The following is a 20,457-nucleotide window of genomic DNA, read 5'->3' as shown; positions in this document are numbered from 1 at the left end:
TTTTCTTCCACAGTTACAAAAGCAGTTAATTCCGTATCCTTGCATCTTTGATATGGAAACAAAGCTTGAAGTATTGACTATGGAAACCATGATAATCCAAAATGTATGTATTGCATTTTGATTTGTAAAAGTGTATTCTGAAAAACAAAAAGCAGAATATTTTTTGAATGGCGAGAGACTGGGAAATGTTTGCATTCAGAGGGACCTGGGTGTCCTTGTGCGTGAATCACAGAAAGTTAACATGCAGGTAGAGCAAGCAATTAGGAAAGCAAATGGTATGTTAGCTTCTGTTACAAGGGGATTAGAATATCAGAGTTGGCGAGGCCACACCTGGAGTACTGTGTTCAGTTCTGGTGTCCTTACCTAAGGAAAAGGCATAATTTGCCTTAGAGGGAGTGCAACGAAGGTTCACCAGACTGGTTCCTGGGATGGGAGGATTGCCCTATGAGGAGAGATTGAGGAGACTAGGTCTATATTCCCTCGAGTTTAGAAGAATTGGAGGTGACCTAATTGAAACATATAACATTTTTAAGGGGCTTGACAGGGTTAATGCTGGGAAAATGTTTCCCCTGGCTGGGGAATCTAGAACACGGGGTCACAGTCTCAGAATATGGGGTCGGCCATTTAGGTCTGAGATGAGGAGAAATTTCTTCACTCGGAGGATGGTGAATCTTTGGAATTCTCTACCCCAGAGAGTTGTAGATGCTCAGTCATTGAGTATATTCAAGGCAGAGGCCGATAAAGTTTTGGGAACTAAGGAAATTAAGGGCTATGGGGATAGTGTGGGAAGGTGGAGTTGAGGTAGAAGATCAGCCATGATCCTGTTGCATGGCGGAGCAGGCTTGAGGGGCCAAATGGCCTGCTCCTAATTTTTGTGCTCTTATGTAATATGAGATTACCTGTGTATAGTGTGTGGAGCGAGGCATGCTACAACATGATAGTGCTTCAAGCGGTTTAAGTTACATTGCAGATTGTAAGTGAGAAGCGCACGCAGTTCAATGGCATTGGCCCTGCGTTTGTATCAGCTACAATCCCGGGAGATGCCCACCAACACTGATCCCGTCAGAGCATGCGCGGTTAGTGGGAGGGCACAAGGGGGCTGCCATGCTAGTATGTGGGTGTCTTGGGTGCCTACCAACCCGCCTTCTCAGGTGGACATTAAAGAACCCATGGCACTATTCGAAGAAGAGTTGGGTCATTCTCCTGGTGTCCTGGACAATGCGTTATTGCTAAGCAACACCAGTAAAACATATGGTGGTCATTTATCTGCAAAGTGGCCGTTGCACACCAGCCACCACGCGGGCTTGACAGAGCTCGGTCTTGGTCCAGTGGCAAGGGTTAACCAAGAAGACTGGAGACCAGCTCTCCTGCACGGACCTAGTGCGCGCACATATCACAGTAGCTGGCCCTTGCTGCCCCTGGGCCCTTGCCTCTTCTGGGCCCCGAATTCACGCCTCCCCTGGCCCCAATCAGATCCTTCTACGAACTCTCGCCGCTCCTTCGCTCCGATCTCACCGCTCCTGCTGTATCTGCCCACGCTCCAATCAGCGACCTGGATCTTGATGACATCAAATCCAGTCGTCTTTTTCGCTGCCGTTGCTCTCCTGCTCCAGCACGTGCTGCTCCCTGGAGTGGTACACCACGCTGCTCCTTCCGCTCCCCGGCCTGCTCCAATGGTGCTCGCAGGCCGAGGGCCGCGTAGACTGCTGGGTCAGGCCCCCTGCCTGCGAGCACCATCGGCGTAGGCCGGGGAGCGGAAGGTTGTAATATATTTTATTGACAGATACACAGCAATCTTGCTGATTCTCTCTGTCTCTCACTTTCTGTCTACATTTGCAAACCAAAACGTTTTCTTACACATGAAAAAATTTATTTCAGCAGGGCTATATTTTCCAATCAGTACTACAGATGCAGGTTTCAAGAGGAGAGATTCTTCAGGACACGCTGCAATGCTTAAGATCCATCCTGCCAGCTGTTCCTTACGCTGCACTTCAGGTACAGAACTGATTCAAACCGATGAATGGTTAGAATTTTTTTCACTTGCAAAATATTTTTTTGAATCCAATCATCGACTAGCCACAAGCACGTGAAAATAGTTTTTACATACTACATAAGAACGTAAGAAATAGGAACAGGAGTAGTCCATACAGCCTTTCAAGCCTGCTCCACCATTCAATAGGATCATGGCTGATCTGATCATGGACTCAGCTCCACTTCCCCGCCCGCTCTCCATAACCCCTTATTCCCTTATCATTTAAGAAACTATCTATTTCGGTCTTAAATTTATTAAATGTCCCAGTTTCCACAGCTCTCTGAGGCAGCGAATTCCACAGTTTTCCAACCTTCTGAGAGAAGAAATTTCTCCTCATCTCAGTTTTAAATGGGCGGCCCCTTATTCTAAGATCATGCCCTCTAGTTCTAGTCTCCCCCACCAGTGGAAACAGACTCTCTGCATCCATCTTGTCGAGCCCCCTCATAATCTTATACATTTCTTCTGAATTCCAATGAGTAGAGGCCCAACCTACTCAACCTTTCCTCATAAGTCAAGCCCCTCATTGCCGGAATCAACCGAGTGAACCTTCTCTGAACTGCCTCCAAAGCAAGTATATCCTTTCGAAAATATGGAAACCAAAACTGTACACAGTATTCCAGGTGTGGCCTCACTCATCAAGCAAGACTTCCCTGCTTTTATATTCCATCCCCTTTGCAATAAAGGCCAGGATACCATTGGCATTCCTGATCACTTGATGTATCTGCATACTATCCTTTTGTGTTTCATGCACAAGTACCCCCAGGTCCCGCTGTACTGGGACACTTTGCAATCTTTCTCCATTTAAATAATAACTTGCTCTTTGATTTTTTTTCTGCCAAAGTGCATGACTTCACACTTTCCGACATTATACTCCATCTGCTAAATTTTTGCCCACTCACTTAGCCTGTCTATGTCCTTTTGCAGATTTTTTGTGTCCTCACACATTGCTTTTCCTCCCACCTTTGTATCGTTAGCAAACTGGTTGCATTACACCCAGTCCCTTCTTCCAAGTCGTTAAAATAGATTGTAAATAGTTGAGGTCCCAGCACTGATCCCTGCGGCACCCCACTGGTTACTGGTTGCCAACCCGAGAATTAACCATTTATCCCGACTGTTCTCTGTTAGTTAACCAATCCTCTATCCATGCTAATATATTACCCCCAACCCCGTGAACTTTTATCTTGAGCAGTAACCTTTTATGTGGCACCTTGTCAAATGCCTTCTGGAAGTCCAAATACACCACCTCCACTGGTTCCCCTTTATCCACCCTGTTCTTTACATCCTCAAAGAACTTCAGCAAATTTGTCAAACATGACTTCCCCTTCATAAATCCATGCTGACTCTGCCTGACTGAATTTTGCTTTTCCAAATGTCCTGCTACTGCTTCTTTAATAATGGACTCCAACATTTTCCCAACCACAGATATTAGGCTAACTGGTCTATAGTTTCCTGCTTCCTGTCCCACTCCTTTTTTAAATAGGGGCATTACATTTACAGTTTTCCAATCCGCTGGGACCTTTCCAGAGTCCAGGGAATTTTGGTAGATTACAACCAATGCATCCACTATCTCTGCAGCATTTCTTTTAAGACTCTAGGATGCAAGCCATCAGGTCCAGGGGACTTGTCCACCTTTAGTCCCATTATTTTACTGAGTACTTTTTCTTTAGTGATAATGATTTTTTAAGTTCCCCCTTCCCTATAGACCCTTGATTATCTATTATTGGGATGTTTTTAATGTCTTCTACTGTGAAGACCGATACAAAATATTTGTTTAAAGTCTCTGCCATTTCCCTGTTCCCCATTATTAATTCCCCAATCTCATCCTCTAAGGGACCAATGTTTACTTTAGCTACTCTCTTTTTATACCATCATCATAGGCAGTCCCTCGTAATCGAGGAAGTCTTGCGTCCACTCTTAAAATGAGTTCTTAGGTGGCTGAACAGTCCAATACAAGAACCACAGACTCTGTCACAGGTGGGACAGATAATCGTTGAGGGAAGGGGTGGGTGGGACTGGTTTGCCACACGCTCTTTCCGCTGACGGCGCTTGTTTTCTGCACGCTTTCGGCGCTTACTATCTGCTTTTATATTTCTTGCTAGTTTACTCTCATAATTCATCTCTATTATTTTAGTCATCCTTTGCTAGTTTTTAAAAATGTCCTAATCCTCTGGCCTCCCACTAATCCTGGCAACATTATATGCCGTTGTTTTCAATTTGATACCATCCTTTACTTCCTTAGTTAGCCATGGATGGTTATCCCTTCTCTTAAAGTCTTCTCACTGGAATATATTTTTGTTGAGAGTTATGAAATATCTCCTTAAATGTCTGCCACTGCTTATAACCGTCTTACGCTTTAATCTATTTTCCCAGTCCACTTTAGCCAACTCTGCCTTCATATCTTTGTAATCGCCTTTATTTAAGATTAGGACACTAGTTTGAGACCCGACTTTCTCATTCTCCAACTGAATTTGAAATTCAACCATGCTATGATCACTCTTTCCTCGAGAATCCTTTGCTGTGAGATCATTTATTAATCCTATCTCATTACACAGTACCAGATCCAAGATAGCTTGCTCCCTGGTTGGTTCCACAACGTACTGTTCAAGGAAACCATCCCAGATACACACTATGAACTCTTTCTCAAGGCTACCTTGGCCAATTTGATTTGTCCAATCAATATGAAGATTAAAATCACCATGTTCTTATGTAAGTTTTTGTAGACCGGAAGTGCAGGCGGAGAGGGTGATTTCTAATATGTTACTAATTGATCTTCCATGGTGTTGTCTAAACCAAGTATGATCCTGAGGTGAAATAAGGTTAGATAATTATGCCAGCATGCACAAATTTAGTCCCGGCTTTAAACTCATTTTTTTATACAGTATTTTGATTTGATCTTAATTATAGTTAGCTAGTAATTTGGGAAACAAATTAACGTTGGTTTGAGCATACGAGTATTTCTTCAGGAGAGGCTGAGGAACTGGGAGATACAAAACAGAAGTGCTGCAGCACCACCACTGGCAAGTGGGTGTCATTACAGCATGACAGGTTTACATAGGCAGTTTCCATTATAAATGTGGACACCAGGATTTATAGTTGGAAAAAAAACCACAGCCTTTGATCTACCACTATGGCCATGATAGGGGAAGGGAAGAGGGGTTAGGCAACAACAACAAATTGTATTTATATACCACTTTTAACGTAGTGAAATGTTCCAAGGAGTATTATGAGCAAAAACAATTTGAAACCGAGCCGAATAAGTAGAAATTAGCGCAGGTGTCCAAAAGCTTGGTCAAAGAGGTAGGTTTTAAGGAGTGTCTTGAAGGAGGGAAGAGAGGCGGAGAGATTTAGGCAGATGTTCCAGAGCTTAGGATTGAGCACTTGTAATCAGGGATGTTCAGGAGGGCAGAATTAGAGGAGCGTAGAAATCTCGGGGGGTTGTGGGGCTGGAGGAGATTACAGAGATAGGGAGGGGCAAGGCCATGAAGGGATTTGAAAACAAGGATGAAAATTTTGAAAGCGAGGCGTTGCTTAACCGGAAGCCAATGTAGGTCAGCGAGCACAGGGGTGGATGGGTGAGCGGGACTTGGTGCCAGTTAGAACACGGGCAGCCGAGTTTTGGATCACCTCTAGTTTACGTAGGGTAGAATGTGGGTGGCCAGCCAGGAGTGTGTTGGAATAGTCAAGCCTAGAGGTAACAAAGGCATGGATGTGGGTTTCAGCAACAGATGAGCTGAGGCGGGGCAGAGACGGACGATGTTGCAGAGATGGAAATAGGCGATCTTATTCATATGGTTCAAAGCTCGTTTCAGGGTCAAATATGACACCATCTGTTCTCGGACTACATACTTACACCTCTGCAACATTCCCCAGCTTTCATCCTGCCTCACTCCCAGACGTGTCAAAACCCTTATGAACACTTTAGGTCAATTTAGCGGGAGTCGTTTATTTTGCCGTGCCCGGTCGATCAGTAGTTAGCACCCTGTTATCACCCCCCCGGAAACAATAACGGGAGGCACAAAGGAGGCCAATTTCTAGCCCATATATTTATTCTTCTTGTTATCATTTCAGGTCCGATTTACAAATGAACAATGTTTCGGTCATGGGGTATCGCAGGAATTCTTCACTCTCTTTAGCAGGGAACTGCATAACAACAAAAGGATATTTCAGCACTCTGACTCTGACTTGCTTTGGTTTCCCAACTGGGTAAGATTTACTATGCTGACTGGCCCATTAAGATGGCCTTCAAAAATTGCAAAAAGCATACCAGCAGTATTTTTTCGGCCTTCTAATATCCAGGAAAAGTGAAACCAAGTCGCAGTATGGGGACCAATGCCCTGATGCTTTGAAGTTATTATCTCTTTAAAAACACTCATTAAAGGGCTGCTGCACCAATCATTCTTCCTGTTGGTAACCCGTGCATATAGTTTCCTATCGGTGCCCGAGCAATTTGCCACATTTGATGGTTGAAAGAAGTCCCGATGCCATAGGCATCCGCTCTTAGCCTTTTCGCGGCAACTAGGGATGGGCAGTAAATGCCGGTCTTTCCAGCGATGCCCACATCCCATGAATGAAGAATATATTCTACACACTGCCGTTCCATAATCTTGTAAACCTGCTTATGAAGGCCTACTGCTGAGGGTCCAAGACAAATTGGTGTTATGTACAAACAACAAAACAATGCATGGTAAAAAATTAGTCAATAAAACTGGCTTGTTCTGGAATCAAGGGCAGCATGCAGTTGCATTATCCAGGGTATTTATCCAACTTCGTGCTCCCTGTAGGGAGACTCACTTGCAGAGAGGTCATATCACAGGGCACATGCCCAGATTTTCAGTGAGCTCTGATGACTTTTAAGGCTCCCTTCCGGGATCACACAGTCGGAAAATTACTCTTGTGGTCCCGGCTGGAGCCTGGATTCTGGCGCTACAAAGTATTGTGAAGACTTTGCGAGGAAGGATTTTACAAGTTAATTCTTTTTTAAATTCACACAGGAACCGGAAAGGGATGATGTATTTCACATTGTGGGAATTCTCTGCGGACTTGCTGTATCTCATGGTTTTGTTTGCAACTTTCGCTTCCCACTGGCTTTGTACAAAAAGCTGCTTCATGTGCAGCCAACATTGGAGGATCTGAAGGAACTCTCACCAACAGAAGGAAAGTGAGTGAAATCCAAACATCTCATCATCATAGGCAGTCCCTCGGAATCGAGGAAGACTTGCTTCCACTCTTAACATGAGTCCTTAGGTGGCTGAACAGTCCAATATGAGAACCACAGTCCCTGTCACAGGTGGGACAGATAGTCGTTGAGGGAAGGGGTGGGTGGGGAGTCTGATTTGTCGCATGCTCTTTCCACTGTCTGCGCTTGGTGATGAGACTCAAGGTGCTCGGCACCCTCCCGGATGCACTTCCTCCACTTAGGGCGGTCTTTGGCCAGGAACTCCCAGATGTCGGTGGGGATGTTGAACTTTTCTCAGGGAGGCTTTAAGGATTTCCTTGTAACATTTCCTCTGCCCACCTTTGGCTCGTTTGCCGTGTAGGAGTTCCGAGTAGAGCGCTTGCTTTGGGAGTCTCGTGTCTGGCATGCGAACAGTGTGGCCTGCCCAGCGGAGCTGATCAAGTGTGGTCAGTGCTTCAATGCTGGGGATGTTGGCCTGGTCAAGGACACTAACATTGGTGCGTCTGTCCTCCCAGAGGATTTGTAGGATCTTGCAGAGACATCGTTGGTGGTATTTCTCCAGTGACTTGAGGTGTCTACTGTATATGGTCCATGTCTCTGAGGGAGGGTATTACTACACCCCTATAGACCATGAGCTTGGTGGCATGGTTCCAAACATCTGTTCACTCTTTAACCCATCGAATGACCTAACCTTTAATATCGGCCCCCTTTTTGTAAAATGTACCTCTCATCCTTGGCTCAATGTCCTGTGGAAAATAAGACCGATCCTATATTTTCAAGTTATTACAATGAGTCATGATAAATTAGCCATAAAAATGACAACTTAAAATATAAAGGGCTGGATTTTCGGTTGGTGGCTTATTAAGGCGCTAATGGCGGTGGGGTGGTAAATTTTGCACTGGAAAATGGTTCGCGACACAGCCAAAAAATTGGGTTGCTGGGCCCTGAGTGTGAGGCGGAGCACTTCCACACCTCTCTTATGGTTCTGGGCCGGTGAGCAACTGAAAATCCAGAGCTAAAGAGCCGGTCTCGGGGCACCTCAACAGCCTCCCTGCAAAAAAACCCAGAACAAAAAACACAAAAAACATTCCCAATAAAGTACTCCCCCGAAATAAAGGTGAATTGCCAAAGAAAACACAACAAAATATCGATTTCACTTATCTTTCTCAATCATTCCTTCCATCAGCGCTCCGGGACAGCTCTGACCACCAGCTCTCTCTGGCGGTCCCATCACAGTTCTGCCGAAAGGTCGTCGACCTGAATCGTTAACTCTGTTTCTCTCTCCACAGACGCTGCCTGACCTGCTGAGTATTTCCAGCATTTTCTGTTTCTTTATTTCAGATTTCCAGCATCTGTAGTATTAGTATATAACATTTGCAGCCCAGTTCACTGAGCACTTCCTGATCGATGTAAATCGCATGGTCTTATACAAATCTTGCTTTGAAACTGGCAACATAATGACAAATCATACTAACTCGCTTTCAATTTCTGCATCTTTTCTTGTTCATTCAGAACACTCCAGTATGTCCTTGATTACGAGTACAGTGACATTGAAGACATACTCGATCTGGATTTTACAGTAGGTTTACTCTTGTAATATATCACTAATCTACTTGCTACTTTCAAACTGTTAACAAATTGAAGTACACCGAAAAGACCAGAGAGCACAGAGGAACCGGAGTAGGCCATTCAGAATTAGCATCATCATCATAGGCAGTCCCTCGGAATCGAGGAAGACTTGCTTCCACTCCTGAAGTGAGTCATTTGGTGGTGGAACAGTCCAATACGAGAGCTACAGACTCTGTCATAGGTGGGATAGATAGTCGTTGAGGGAAGGGTTGGGTGGGACTGGTTTGCCGCACACTCCTTCCGCTGCCTGCGCTTGACCTCTTCACACTCTCGGCATTGAGACTCGAGTCTCAACGCCCTCCCGGGTGCACTTTCTCCACCTCGGGCGGTCTTTGGCCAGGGTCTCCCAGGTGTCAGTGGTGATGTCGCACTTTACCAGGGAGGCTTTGAGGGCGTCCTTGTTAAGTTTCTGCTGCCCATCTTTGGCGCATTTGCTTAGGGGTCTCGTATCTGGCATGCGAACCATGTGGCCTACCCAGCGAAGCTGATCGAGTGTGGTCAGTGCTTCAATTAGCACCGTGCAAGCAACAACAACAACAACTTGTATTTATATAGCACCTTTAACGTAGTGAAACGTCCCGAGGCGCTACACAGGAGTATTATAAGACAAAACAAATACATTTCACACTGAACCACATAAGAAGAAATTATGGCAGGTGACCAAAAGCTTGGTCGAACAGGTATGTTTTAAAGAGTGTCTTAAAGGAGGAACGAGAGGCAGAGAGGTTTAGGGAGGGAGTTCCAGAGCTTGGGGCCCAGGCAACAGAAGGCACGACCACCAATGGTTGAGCGATTACAATCAGGGATGCTCAAGGGGGCAGAATTAGAGGAGCGTAGATATCTCGGGAGGGTTGTGGGCTAGAGGAGATTACAGAGATAGGGAGGGTTGAGGCCATGGAGGGATTTGTAAACAAGGATGAGAATTTTGAAATGGAGGTGTTGCATAACCGGGAGCCAATGTAGCTCAGTGAGCACAGGGGATGATGGGAAGCAATGCGTACTCCAAATTGAGAGGGTCGAGATTGGACCTCGTCCGCTTGGAGAGCTGTAAACACCTGTCGTGCCTCCACACGCAGCTCGCCCATCCCGGGAAACGCATTTTGCCCCACAAGCCTTGCCGGCAGTGGCCCTGTGGCATGTGCCGGGGCCTGGTGGAGGAGGGTGCGATTGCAGCCATCTCTCCATGAATTTTTAAAAAAGTAAACTTACCTTTCTCGGTGCCCAACGCCTGCTTCGCTCCGGGCAGCCCAATTTCTCCCGCGGTGGCCTTAAACAGGCTTTCGGCATCTCGCATGTCCTAATCAGCAGCCCAACCCAATATCGGGTGGATCGTTTATCAGGCATCCTTGGGGCACAGAACATAGCCCAGCGAAATTGGTCAGTTTTTGCCCCGGTTTTCTGTTACGGCACAACGATGACCAATTTCTACTCAATTTGTTTTAAAGCAAAGCGATACATGGCCAGATAATCAAATTCTTTTTTGTTATGTTGATTGAGGGATAAATATTGGCCAGGACACTGGAGATAACTCCCCTGCTCTTCTTCGAACAATGCGGTGGGGTCTTTTATGTCCACCTGAGGTTATAAGAAGAGGTTAACTGATTACGCTGGTTGTATTACACTTTTGGATGCAAACCCACACCCCATTGGGCATGGTAGCATAGTGGTAACGTGACTGGACTAGTAATCCAGAGAAACAAGTTTAAATCCCACCACGGCAGCTGGGGAATTTCAATTCAGTGAATAAATAAAACTGGAATAAAAAGCAAGTATCAGTAATGATGACCATAATATGATTGTCGTAAAAAAAAACATCTGGTTCACTAACGTCCTTCAGGGGAAGGAAATCTGCTGTCCTTACCCTGTCTGGCCTACATGTGACTCCAGACTCACAGCAATGTGGTTGACTCTTAACTGCCCTCTGAAATGGCCTAGCTGCTCAGTTGTGTGTGGCTCAAGGGCAAATAGAGATGGACAATAAATGCCAGCCTCGCTGGCGATGTCCACATCCTGTGAACAAATAAATTTTAAAAAACACTACCCACTTGGGAGAGTAGAGGAGAGGAGTGACCTCTTAATTTCCCTCTTCTTAGAGGTCTCAGTTTATGGTGAGCCGCCTTAAAAAAAAACAACGAACATTCTTTGGGTCTCTTCTGCCCCTTTTATTGGTGCTTCCTCCCGCGGAGTGTCCCGCTCCATTGCAGCACTTCATAGAAGCGAGGTGGCCCTCTTGGACAGCAGAGTTCCTGCCCTACATCCAAAATGTTGCTCGGCCCAGGGTGGGGTCATGGTGAGGTCGGGACAACAGGACTACCCCTGTTCTCCCAACCCCATGGGCAAACCCACCCGGGAGAAAAATACAGTGCATAACGAGTCTAAATGAATTCATGTGAGTTGGGTAATCGGAAGAAAAGGCAAGCATGATGATGTTTGAACTTATTGCAGAATATTGTTGAGAACTGCAGACAAAAGCAGGAGAAAAAGTCACTACATCTCATGTGGGTTTCTTTTTGCAGATACGCGAGAAAACAGCTGATGGGCAGGAAGTTATACAGGAACTCATTCCTGGTGGCACCATAACACCAGTTCAAAAGTATAACAGGTAAATGTTCTTCATTAATGTGAACTGTTCATTCAGATATTTTGCTGAATTAATTTTGCTCTTTGACCGGAGCTACATTTACAGTAATGTTCAATCAAATACAGGTGTCTAGAAAACAGCATCATGTATTGAGGCCAGAGTTGTGGGTTAATTGAGGGTACTTACATAATTCAGTAATGCACATTGGATGCAATTATACCCCTTCTCCGTCGCCCTCTTTTCTCCTGCAGGACATGCCTTGTGTTCTGTGGTAAGATTTGATGAATGTCGGCAGTCTCTGCATTTACTTGCCATGTCATTCTTCATCTTCCTCGTCCACTGCTTTTGCATCCAGCAGATGGCGCCCTGTGTTGTTTCTGTAATAAGAACATAAGAAATCGGAGCAGGAGTAGGCCATACGGCCCCTCGAGCCTGCACCGCCATTCAATAAGATCATGGCTGATCTGATCATGGACTCAGCTCCACTTCCCCACTCCCCATAACCCCTTATCCCCTTATCATTTAAGAAACTGTCGATTTCTGTCTTAAATTATTCAATGTCTCAGCTTCCACAGCTCTCTGAGGCAGTGAATTACACAGTTTTACATCCCTCTAAGAGAAGAAATTTCTCCTCATCTCTGTTTTAAATAGGCGGCCCCTTATTCTAAGATCATGCCCTCTAGTTCTAGTCTCCCCCATCAGTGGAAACATCCCCTCTGCATCCACCTTGTCAAGCCCTCTCATAATCTTAATACGTTTCGATAGGATCACCTCTCATTCTTCTGAATTCCAATGAGTAGAGGCCCAACCTACTCAACCTTTCCTCATAAGTCAACCCCCTCATCCCCGGAATCAACCTAGTGAACCTTGTCTGAAATGAAGACCATTTAATGTGAACAGGTTGTTGTAATGTATTTGCTTCATGGGGTCTTTGCCTAAGAATTGATAGCAACACATTGCTATTAAGAACTAGTTGGTTTATTAGCAAACGTTTAATCACACTACACATTACCAGTTCATCCACCAGGCTCACGACCACCTGCCCCATCGTGGATCCCCCGAACCCAACTGACTGGGGTTTTATTGAGTCTTGTGAACATCACGTGACTGGCTAAGCCACTCCCAACTCAACAGCTCTACAACTAGTTTCCGTAGAAACTTTAAATCAAGTGCCTGGAACAGCTCCACAATTATTTTTGTGAATCTATAAATCAAGTGCCCCCTTGTTAATGAGGAGGGCACTAAAACCGACAAATTAAATTTTAAACTTTAACGATCAGACTAAAATTTGGTTGCTGGGGGTGATGATTCAACAGCTCTACAACTATTTTGTTGTAAGACAATAAATAATTTCCCCCTGATTAAAGGGGGGGCACATTCCAAAAGCTTTTCAGGTGCCCCTTTGTTTTTTTGCGGGGTTTTTTGTGGGCACCAACACAAAAATTATACAAGTGCCCCCTGGCTAAAAGTGATTGGGGGGGGGGGGGGGCACTAAAACCAGCACATTAAACAAATTAAATTTTAGACAAAAAACATCAAATTAAAATTTGGTTGGCGGGGGTGATGATGCACTCCAGTCCCTCCAGCGCCCACCTCTCGCGGAACGCCATGAGCATACCGGTGGACACCTCATGCTCCATCTCAAGGGGCACCCTGGCTCGGATGTAACCGCGGAAGAGAGGCAGGCAGTCGGGCTGAACGACCTCCTCGACCGCCCGCTGCCTGGACCGGTTAATGGCTAGCGTTGCCAGGCCCAGGAGCAGTCCTACGAGGTGGCCTTCCGACCTGCCTGCTCCCCTCCGCACAGGGTGCCCAAAGATCAGGAGTGTGGGACTGAAGCGCAGCCAGAATTTGAGGGGCAGTCCCTTCAAATAATGGAACATCAACAGCTCTACAACTATTTTGTTGTCAACAGCTCTACCAACCTGTGAGCATACTCACAGGAGCACACATTACAGTGGTTAGCCTGACTCAACTCCTGACCAGGAAGAATGGCTAGATATGATGAGGGTGGGCGGGGGGAGGGAGGGGGCAAGCGGACACTCTGATTCGCTCGTCTTAGCTCCCTGGCTGAGGCTAACTACCTCAGCACACATCAAGGATTGACCTGGGACCTGCCCGGTCCGTTTGGATCGGAGGACCTATGTTCAGTGTCTGCTCAGCTGTCAGGAGCCCCGCCCGGCAGCTGTTTGACGGGCAGATCGCCTGCAATTTACCCAGTTCCTGGAGCCGGTGGGGCAGACTCCTCGTCAACAGTCCTAACCTGCACCGTTACCTTCCAGGCTCATGACACGAAGAAAGGAAGTACAACAATTCCCTTTTAAGAAAGGCTTGCATTTATATAGCGCCTTTCGCGACGTTAAACCCAGGCCCTGTCTGCCCTTAAGTGGATGTAAAAGATCCCGCGGCACTATTTCGAAGAAGAGCAGGGGAGCTATCCCTGGTGTCCAGGGGCCAATATTCATCCCTCAATCAACATAACAAAAACAGTTTATCTAGTCATTATCACATTGCTGTTTGTGGGAGCTTGCTGTGCGCAAATTGACTGCAGCGTTTCCCACATTACAACAGTGACTATGCTCGGAAAGTACTTAATTGGCTGTAAAGCGCATTGGGACATCCGGTGGTCGTGAACGGCGCAATATAAATGCAGGTCTTTTTTTAATGTGTAAATTAAGCATTTTCTAAATCTTGATTTATTTTCAAATAGAATACAGTTTGTTGATGCTTATGTGGATTATAAGCTTAACATATCTGTGGAGAAACAATTCAAAGCCTTTTCGGAAGGTTTCAGAAGCAGCTTTTCACTGCCAGTTATAGACGTTTTCCTACCGGAGGAACTGATGGCCGTTATCCATGGAAACATCAATTACGAGTGGGAACTGCTGGAACAGGTATGGTGTTGTGTCCTGGCCTTGCTCATTTACTGTTCAATATTCTGGACAGTGTCTGACCTGGGTGCAAAGGGAGCAAATATAGTGTCGGGGCACATTAAACGATAGTCTATAAACACAAAACCACATCCAATTGTCATCAAAATCCCTGGAGATAGTTTTGATCGTCACACTTCAATTGAAAGTACAATCGGGCGGATAAGGGGTAAGCCATTTAGGACCGAGATGAGGAGAAACTTTTTCGCTCAGAGAATTGTGAACCTGTGGAATTCTCTACCACAGAAAGTTGTGGAGTCCAGTTCGTTGGATATATTCAAAAGGGAGTTAGATGTGGCCCTTACGGCTAAAGGGATCAGGGGGTATAAGGAGAGAAGGTGGGAGTGGGGTACTGAAGTTGCATGATCAGCCATGGTCATATTGAATGGTGGTGCAGGCTCGAAGGGCCGAATGGCCTGCTCCTGCACCTATTTTCTATGTTTCTATGAACATGTCACTCAACTCCTCAAGCCTGCTCCAACATTTAATTAGATAGTGTCAACTGTGGCTCAGTGGGTAGCACTCTCGCCTCTGATTCAGAAGGTTGAGGGTTCAAATACCCACTCCAGGGACTTGAGCACAAAAAAATCCAGGCTGACACTCCCAGTGCAGGGCTGAGGGAGTGCCGCACTGTCGGAGGTGCCGTCTTTCGGATGAGACGTTAAACCGAGGCCCCATCTGCTCTCTCGGGTGGATGTAAAAGATCCCATGGCACTATTTCGAAGAAGAGCAGGTGATTTCTCCCCGGTGTCCTGGCCAATAGTATTATTATAGGCAGTCCCTCGTATCGAGGATGACCCGGTTGGATCCTGAGTCAGCCTGTCAGGTATTAGAAAGGGAGGATTTTCAGACAGGAATCTGAAACTAAACATCACGTCAAGATCTGACAGAGCCACTTGATTCCTCAGGATCTGAATATCATCGGCCTTTGAATGTGGAAGGAGAAATGTTTGTCTGTTGCTAGCCAATATTTATCCCCCAATCAACATAACAAAAAAACATTATCCGGTCATAATCACATTGCTGTTTGTGGGAGCTTGCTGTGCCCAAATTCGCTGCTGCATTTCCCACAATACAACAATGATACCCTTACCTAACAAAAATCTGTTGATTTCAGTCTTGAAAACTTCAGTTTTGAAAATTTCAATTGACCCAGCACCCAGTCTTTGGGGGTTGGGGGCAGGCGGGGTCAGGGGGATCCAGATTCCCAGTACGATTTGTGTGCCTCCTGATTTCACTCCTTAACAGCCCAGCTCTAATTTAAACTTGTGCTCTCTTATTAGGGATCCCCTTAACAGAGGACAATATGAACCTCATTGTCATTTTAAACATCTCAGTTAGATCACCCCTCAACCATCTAAACTCAATGGGGGAATACAAGCCAATCTCCATCAGTCCATGTTTTATCTCTACAGAATACAGTATACAGTGGATATAATCAAGCTGACAGAACAGTCAGGAACTTTTGGGAAACCTTTGGAAACCTACCAGAGGAGAAGAAAAGGCTGTTTCTTGGTAAATATGCTTATTGCGTTTGATTGAACATAACAGAAGTGTGCATCTTAACACGGCCCATTATCCAGGCGGAGGTGCTTTTGTTAGGATTAATAATGTAGCCGTCCAAGGTGGATAGATCTTAAGATCTTGCAGTGCAGAAGGAGGCCATTCGGCCCATCTTGCTGGCTTTTTTGTAGAGCTGTCCAATTAGTCACACTCCCCTTGATCTTTCCCCACAGCCCTGCGCAATGTTTTTCTTTTTCAAGGATATATTCAACTCCCTTTTTAAAGTGCTTTCCAGATCGTAACAACTCACTGCGATTCTTTTGCCAATGATCTTAGATCAGTGTCGACTGATTATCATTTCTCCCGCCAGTGAAAATGGTTTCTCCCAATCTACTCTTATCAAAATCCCTCATAATTTTCAACACATCCATTAACTCTTCCCTTAACTTTCTCTGCTCTAAGGAGAACACTCCCAGCTTCTCTGGTCCCTCCTCATAACTGGTCCTCCATCCTGAGGTGATATTGACTGTATTGATCATTGCTAATAATTGCTAGAAGATCTCCCATGCCGTTGCTCATGATGGGTTAGAGGAGGTTAGAGGATACTCGCCAAGGATACTTGGTGATTGGAGCGTGGGCAGGTACAGCAGGAGCAGCGAGGTCGAAGCGAAGGAGCGCCGAAAGAATGTAGAGGGATGTGATTGGGGCCCAGGAGAGGCGTGAGTTCGGGGTCCAGAAGAGGCGAGGGCCCAGGGGCAGCACGGGCCCAGCCCACACTGCGATATGTGTGCGCACTAGGTCCGTGCAGCAGAGCAGGTCTCCAGTCGTCCTGGTTAAACCTTGCCACTGGACCAAGACCTAGCTCCGTCAAGCCCGTGTGGTGGCTGGTGTGCAACGGCCACCACACGTTGAAAAAATCCACGCACAGGCATCTTCCACCCTTCAACATGTAGTTCGGGACCTGGAATATTAGGTCCTTCATTGAAACACCTGTGAACTCATCCTTTTTGGTGTCAAAGCAGTCATCCTCGTTTCAAGGGACTGCCTATGATAATGATGAAAGGATACTCTGTTGCATCGTGATAAAGGTGTTTGTACCTTTAAGGGGATCATATCGTGGCTATTGATTTAGTGACTGAATAAGTGAAATTCCATTTGTTTTAAATGGTACCCTGCCATTTTTGCTGGTGCTTTGGATGATCGAATTTAGTTTTACAGATTCCGCAGCCAAATGGACTGGTTATGTTAGACACCTGGGCCCTGAACTTGCTTTAAATAAAACTTGCATTTATCTAGCACCTTTCACGACCACCGGACGTCCCAAAGTGCTTTACAGACACTGAAGTAATTTTTGAAGTGCAGTCACTGTTGTAATGTTGGAAATGCGGCTGCTAATTTGCGCTCAACAAGCTCCCACAAACAGCAATGTGATAATGACCAGACTACCTGTCTTTAGTGATGTTGATTGAGGGATAAATATTGGCCAGGAGATAACTCGCCTACTCTTTTTCGAAATAGTGCCATGAGATCTTTTACATCCACCTGAGAGAGCAGACGGGGCCTCGGTTTAACGGCTCATGCGAAAGACGGCACCTCCGACAGTGCAGCGCTCCCTCAGTGTGTCGACCTAGATTTTGTGTGCCCAAGTCTCTGGAGTGGGACTTGATCCCACAATCTTCTGCCTCCGAGGCGAGGGTGCTACTCACTGAGTCACTGTCTTGGCCTTGTGTAGTAGTTTCAAGTCCATCCACTGCGAACAAGACCAAAGTTGCAGGAGCGAAGGCCAGTGATTCCCTCTAATTTTGTTTTTCCACGCGCGGACCCTTGAAATTTGCCATGCGGTATCTCTTCCAGTGGCAGCGGCTGGTAAGCAGCCTGCGCGGGGCCTTGCGATTGATGCCCGGTGGCACTTCAGGAGAAGCATCGGCGAGGGCAGAGACGCCCTACACTGGCAGCTCCTGCTTCCTCAGCCAAATCTAGTCTGACACTCCAGTGCAGTACTGAGGGAGTGCTGCACTGTCGGAGATGCCGTCTTTCGGATGAGACGTTAAACCGAGGCTCCGTCTGCTCTCTCAGGTGGACTTAAAAAGATCCCATGGCACTATTTCGAAGAAGAGCCGGGGGGGGGGGGGGGCGTTATCCCTAGTATCCTGGCCAATATTTATCCCTCAATCAACATAACAAAAAAACAGATTATCAGGTCACATTGCTTTTTGTGGGAGCTTGCTGTGCGCAAATTGGCTGCCGCGTTTCCCACATTACAACAGTGACTGCACTCCAAAAGTACTTCACTGGCTGTAAAGCACTTTGAGACGTCCAGTGGTCGTGAAAGACGCTATATAAATCCAAGTCTTTCTTTAATAGGCATGTGTTTAAGCGTAATGACATTCGCCCAAAGGATACAAGTGGACCCCACTATGGGGGCCCCAGACAGGCCACTAAAGATTGTGACGTTGTTTTTTAATGCTGACACGGGGCTACATAGAGGGCACCAGCTATCATTTTTCAGGGACAAGTAGCAAGGACAGATTTGGGCGTCAAGAGAAAAAAAAATGTTCTATAAATAAAATGGGTCTGCGTAGCTCCGAATGCGACGGTTAGTTCACTGTCTGTTCTTTTCCCATTCTCAGCCTTTCTCTCAGGAAGTGAGAGAATGTCAGCAGGAGGGATTGGGAGTTTCAGGATTACGATTTTTAACAGCAGGCATGATGAGCCAGATTACTCATATCCTCGTGCCTATACCTGCACCAAGACTCTGGACCTCCCCAACTATAGCAGCATTGACATATTGAGAGAGAAATTACTTCATGCAATTGAGTTCAGTGAGGAATTCAATGCACAGCCACCTTAATATTTGCAGCTACCAATTGTTTATTTCATCTAAGAAATGTTGGTGATTGACTGAGAAGATCCGAATCAAGTTGCATCAGAACATGTGTTTCATTATAGCACAGGAACCATCGAGTGATCATGCGGTGTGGCACTGTGATAATGCCCCTCCAATGAAACCAATAATGTATTGCACCTTGCTGTACTGAAATGCACTAAATCAATGGAATCAGTACAAAGGATATGGGGAATATTATATGCATTTGGGAGGTACAGAATGAGAAGGGGTGTTGTGATTATTATTGGAATAACAATTTTTTAACCTTGGCCTCATTTAAAAATAGAAAAGGCCGTGATGACATTTATTGCAATATCTGGAGCAAATATTTCATCTCTTCAGAGAAAATGTAAGGACAGGTTTGCTGTTACTGGAAACTATACCAAGATTGGAAGATCGGATCAATGTGATGTCATATTACATAGAACTACGTCGGATATACAGCATAGAAACAGACCATTCGGCTCGACTAATCCTTGCCAGCGTTTATGCTCCACTCGAGCCTCCTCCCGTCTTTCCTCATCTAACTCTCAGTATAACCCTCTATTCCCTTCTCCCCTATATGCTTGTCTAGCCTCCCCTTAAATGCATCTTTACTGTTCGCCTCAACCACTCCCTGTGGTAGCGAGTTCCATATTCTCACCACTCTCTGGGTAAAGAAGTTTCTCCTGAATTCCCTATTGGATTTCTTGGTGACTATCTTATATTGGTGGCCTCTAGTTATGCTCTTCCCCACAAGTAGAAACACTCTCTCTGTATCCACTCTATCAAAACCTTTCATAATGTTAAAGACCTCTGTTAGATCACCCCTCAGTCATCTCTTTGCAAAAGAAAAGAGACCCAGCTTATTCATCCTTTCCTGATATGTAAACCCTCATATTTCTGGTGTCATCCTTGTAAATCTTCTCTGCACCCCCTCCAGTGCCTCTATATCCTTTTTATAATATGGCGACCAGAATTGTACATAGTACTCCCAAGTGTGGTCAAACCAAGGTTTAGCACAGCTTTTCAATTCTATCCCTCTAGAAATAAACCCTAGTGCTTGGTTTGCTTTTTTATGGCCTTATTAACCTGCGTCACTACTTTTAGTGATTTGGGTATTTATACTCCCAAATCCCTTGAGATTCCTCATTTAGATTCTTATTTTCCAAGTAACAAGTCACCTCCTTATTTTTCTTACCAAAATGTAAAACCGCACCCAGATCTGTGTTGACGTTCATTTGCCAATGAAATGCCCATTCTGCAAGTTTATTCTACCTGTTGCTGTAAATTCATTAGGATCGGTGACCTCAATCTTAGCAGTGTTGTGTCAAAACGTCGAAAACTGCGCCTTTAATGCACTTTGTGAAATGTAAATTAGTTTCATGTGTAAATGGCTGTTCATAAATTTATTGCTGTTCATAAATTTATTACAATTACTGAAAATAAATGCTTTATTGATTTTTACATTCCTCGTTGTGCCAGAGATAAGTTATTGAGGGTTAAGAATGTTCACAGTCACTGTCTGGGTTTGGGAGTGGAAGTTTGGGAGTTAACACTCCCTTACCACACGACTGTTGCCTCAATCTGTTGCTAATTTTACTGCTATCGCCCCCCCCCCCGTTTGTTTTTAAAAATAAATTCCCAGACACAAGCGGACTAAGGGCTGGATTTTACGCTTTCCTGTTTTCGGGATGATAACGGCGGTGGAACGGGAGAGTTAGCGGCTGGGAATAGTTT

At 45.5% G+C, this 20,457-nt stretch overlaps 1 protein-coding gene across 4 annotated transcripts in view; it reads left to right on the top strand.

Moving 5' to 3' along the window:
- The window catches only part of LOC139250167 (probable E3 ubiquitin-protein ligase HERC4), a 56,786-nt gene extending 36,602 nt beyond the window's left edge, over window positions 1-20,184 (top strand). For 2 of the 4 annotated variants that reach the window (XM_070872692.1, XM_070872690.1), the window contains 9 exons: window positions 14-103; window positions 1,879-1,995; window positions 6,101-6,235; window positions 7,024-7,190; window positions 8,721-8,787; window positions 11,354-11,439; window positions 14,129-14,312; window positions 15,764-15,863; window positions 18,482-20,184. In XM_070872692.1, coding sequence (XP_070728793.1) covers window positions 14-103; window positions 1,879-1,995; window positions 6,101-6,235; window positions 7,024-7,190; window positions 8,721-8,787; window positions 11,354-11,439; window positions 14,129-14,312; window positions 15,764-15,863; window positions 18,482-18,702 — 1,167 coding nt within the window. In that variant the 3' untranslated portion in view covers window positions 18,703-20,184. The remainder of the gene's footprint in view (window positions 1-13; window positions 104-1,878; window positions 1,996-6,100; window positions 6,236-7,023; window positions 7,191-8,720; window positions 8,788-11,353; window positions 11,440-14,128; window positions 14,313-15,763; window positions 15,864-18,481) is intronic. The other 2 variants (XM_070872691.1, XM_070872695.1) reach the window with 2 other exon arrangements.
- Window positions 20,185-20,457: the final 273 nt, after the last annotated feature.

The sequence above is a fragment of the Pristiophorus japonicus genome, chromosome 2, assembly GCF_044704955.1.
Source record: "Pristiophorus japonicus isolate sPriJap1 chromosome 2, sPriJap1.hap1, whole genome shotgun sequence".
Taxonomy (NCBI): Eukaryota; Metazoa; Chordata; class Chondrichthyes; family Pristiophoridae; genus Pristiophorus; species Pristiophorus japonicus.
This window is presented reverse-complemented; position numbering and strand designations above follow the sequence as displayed.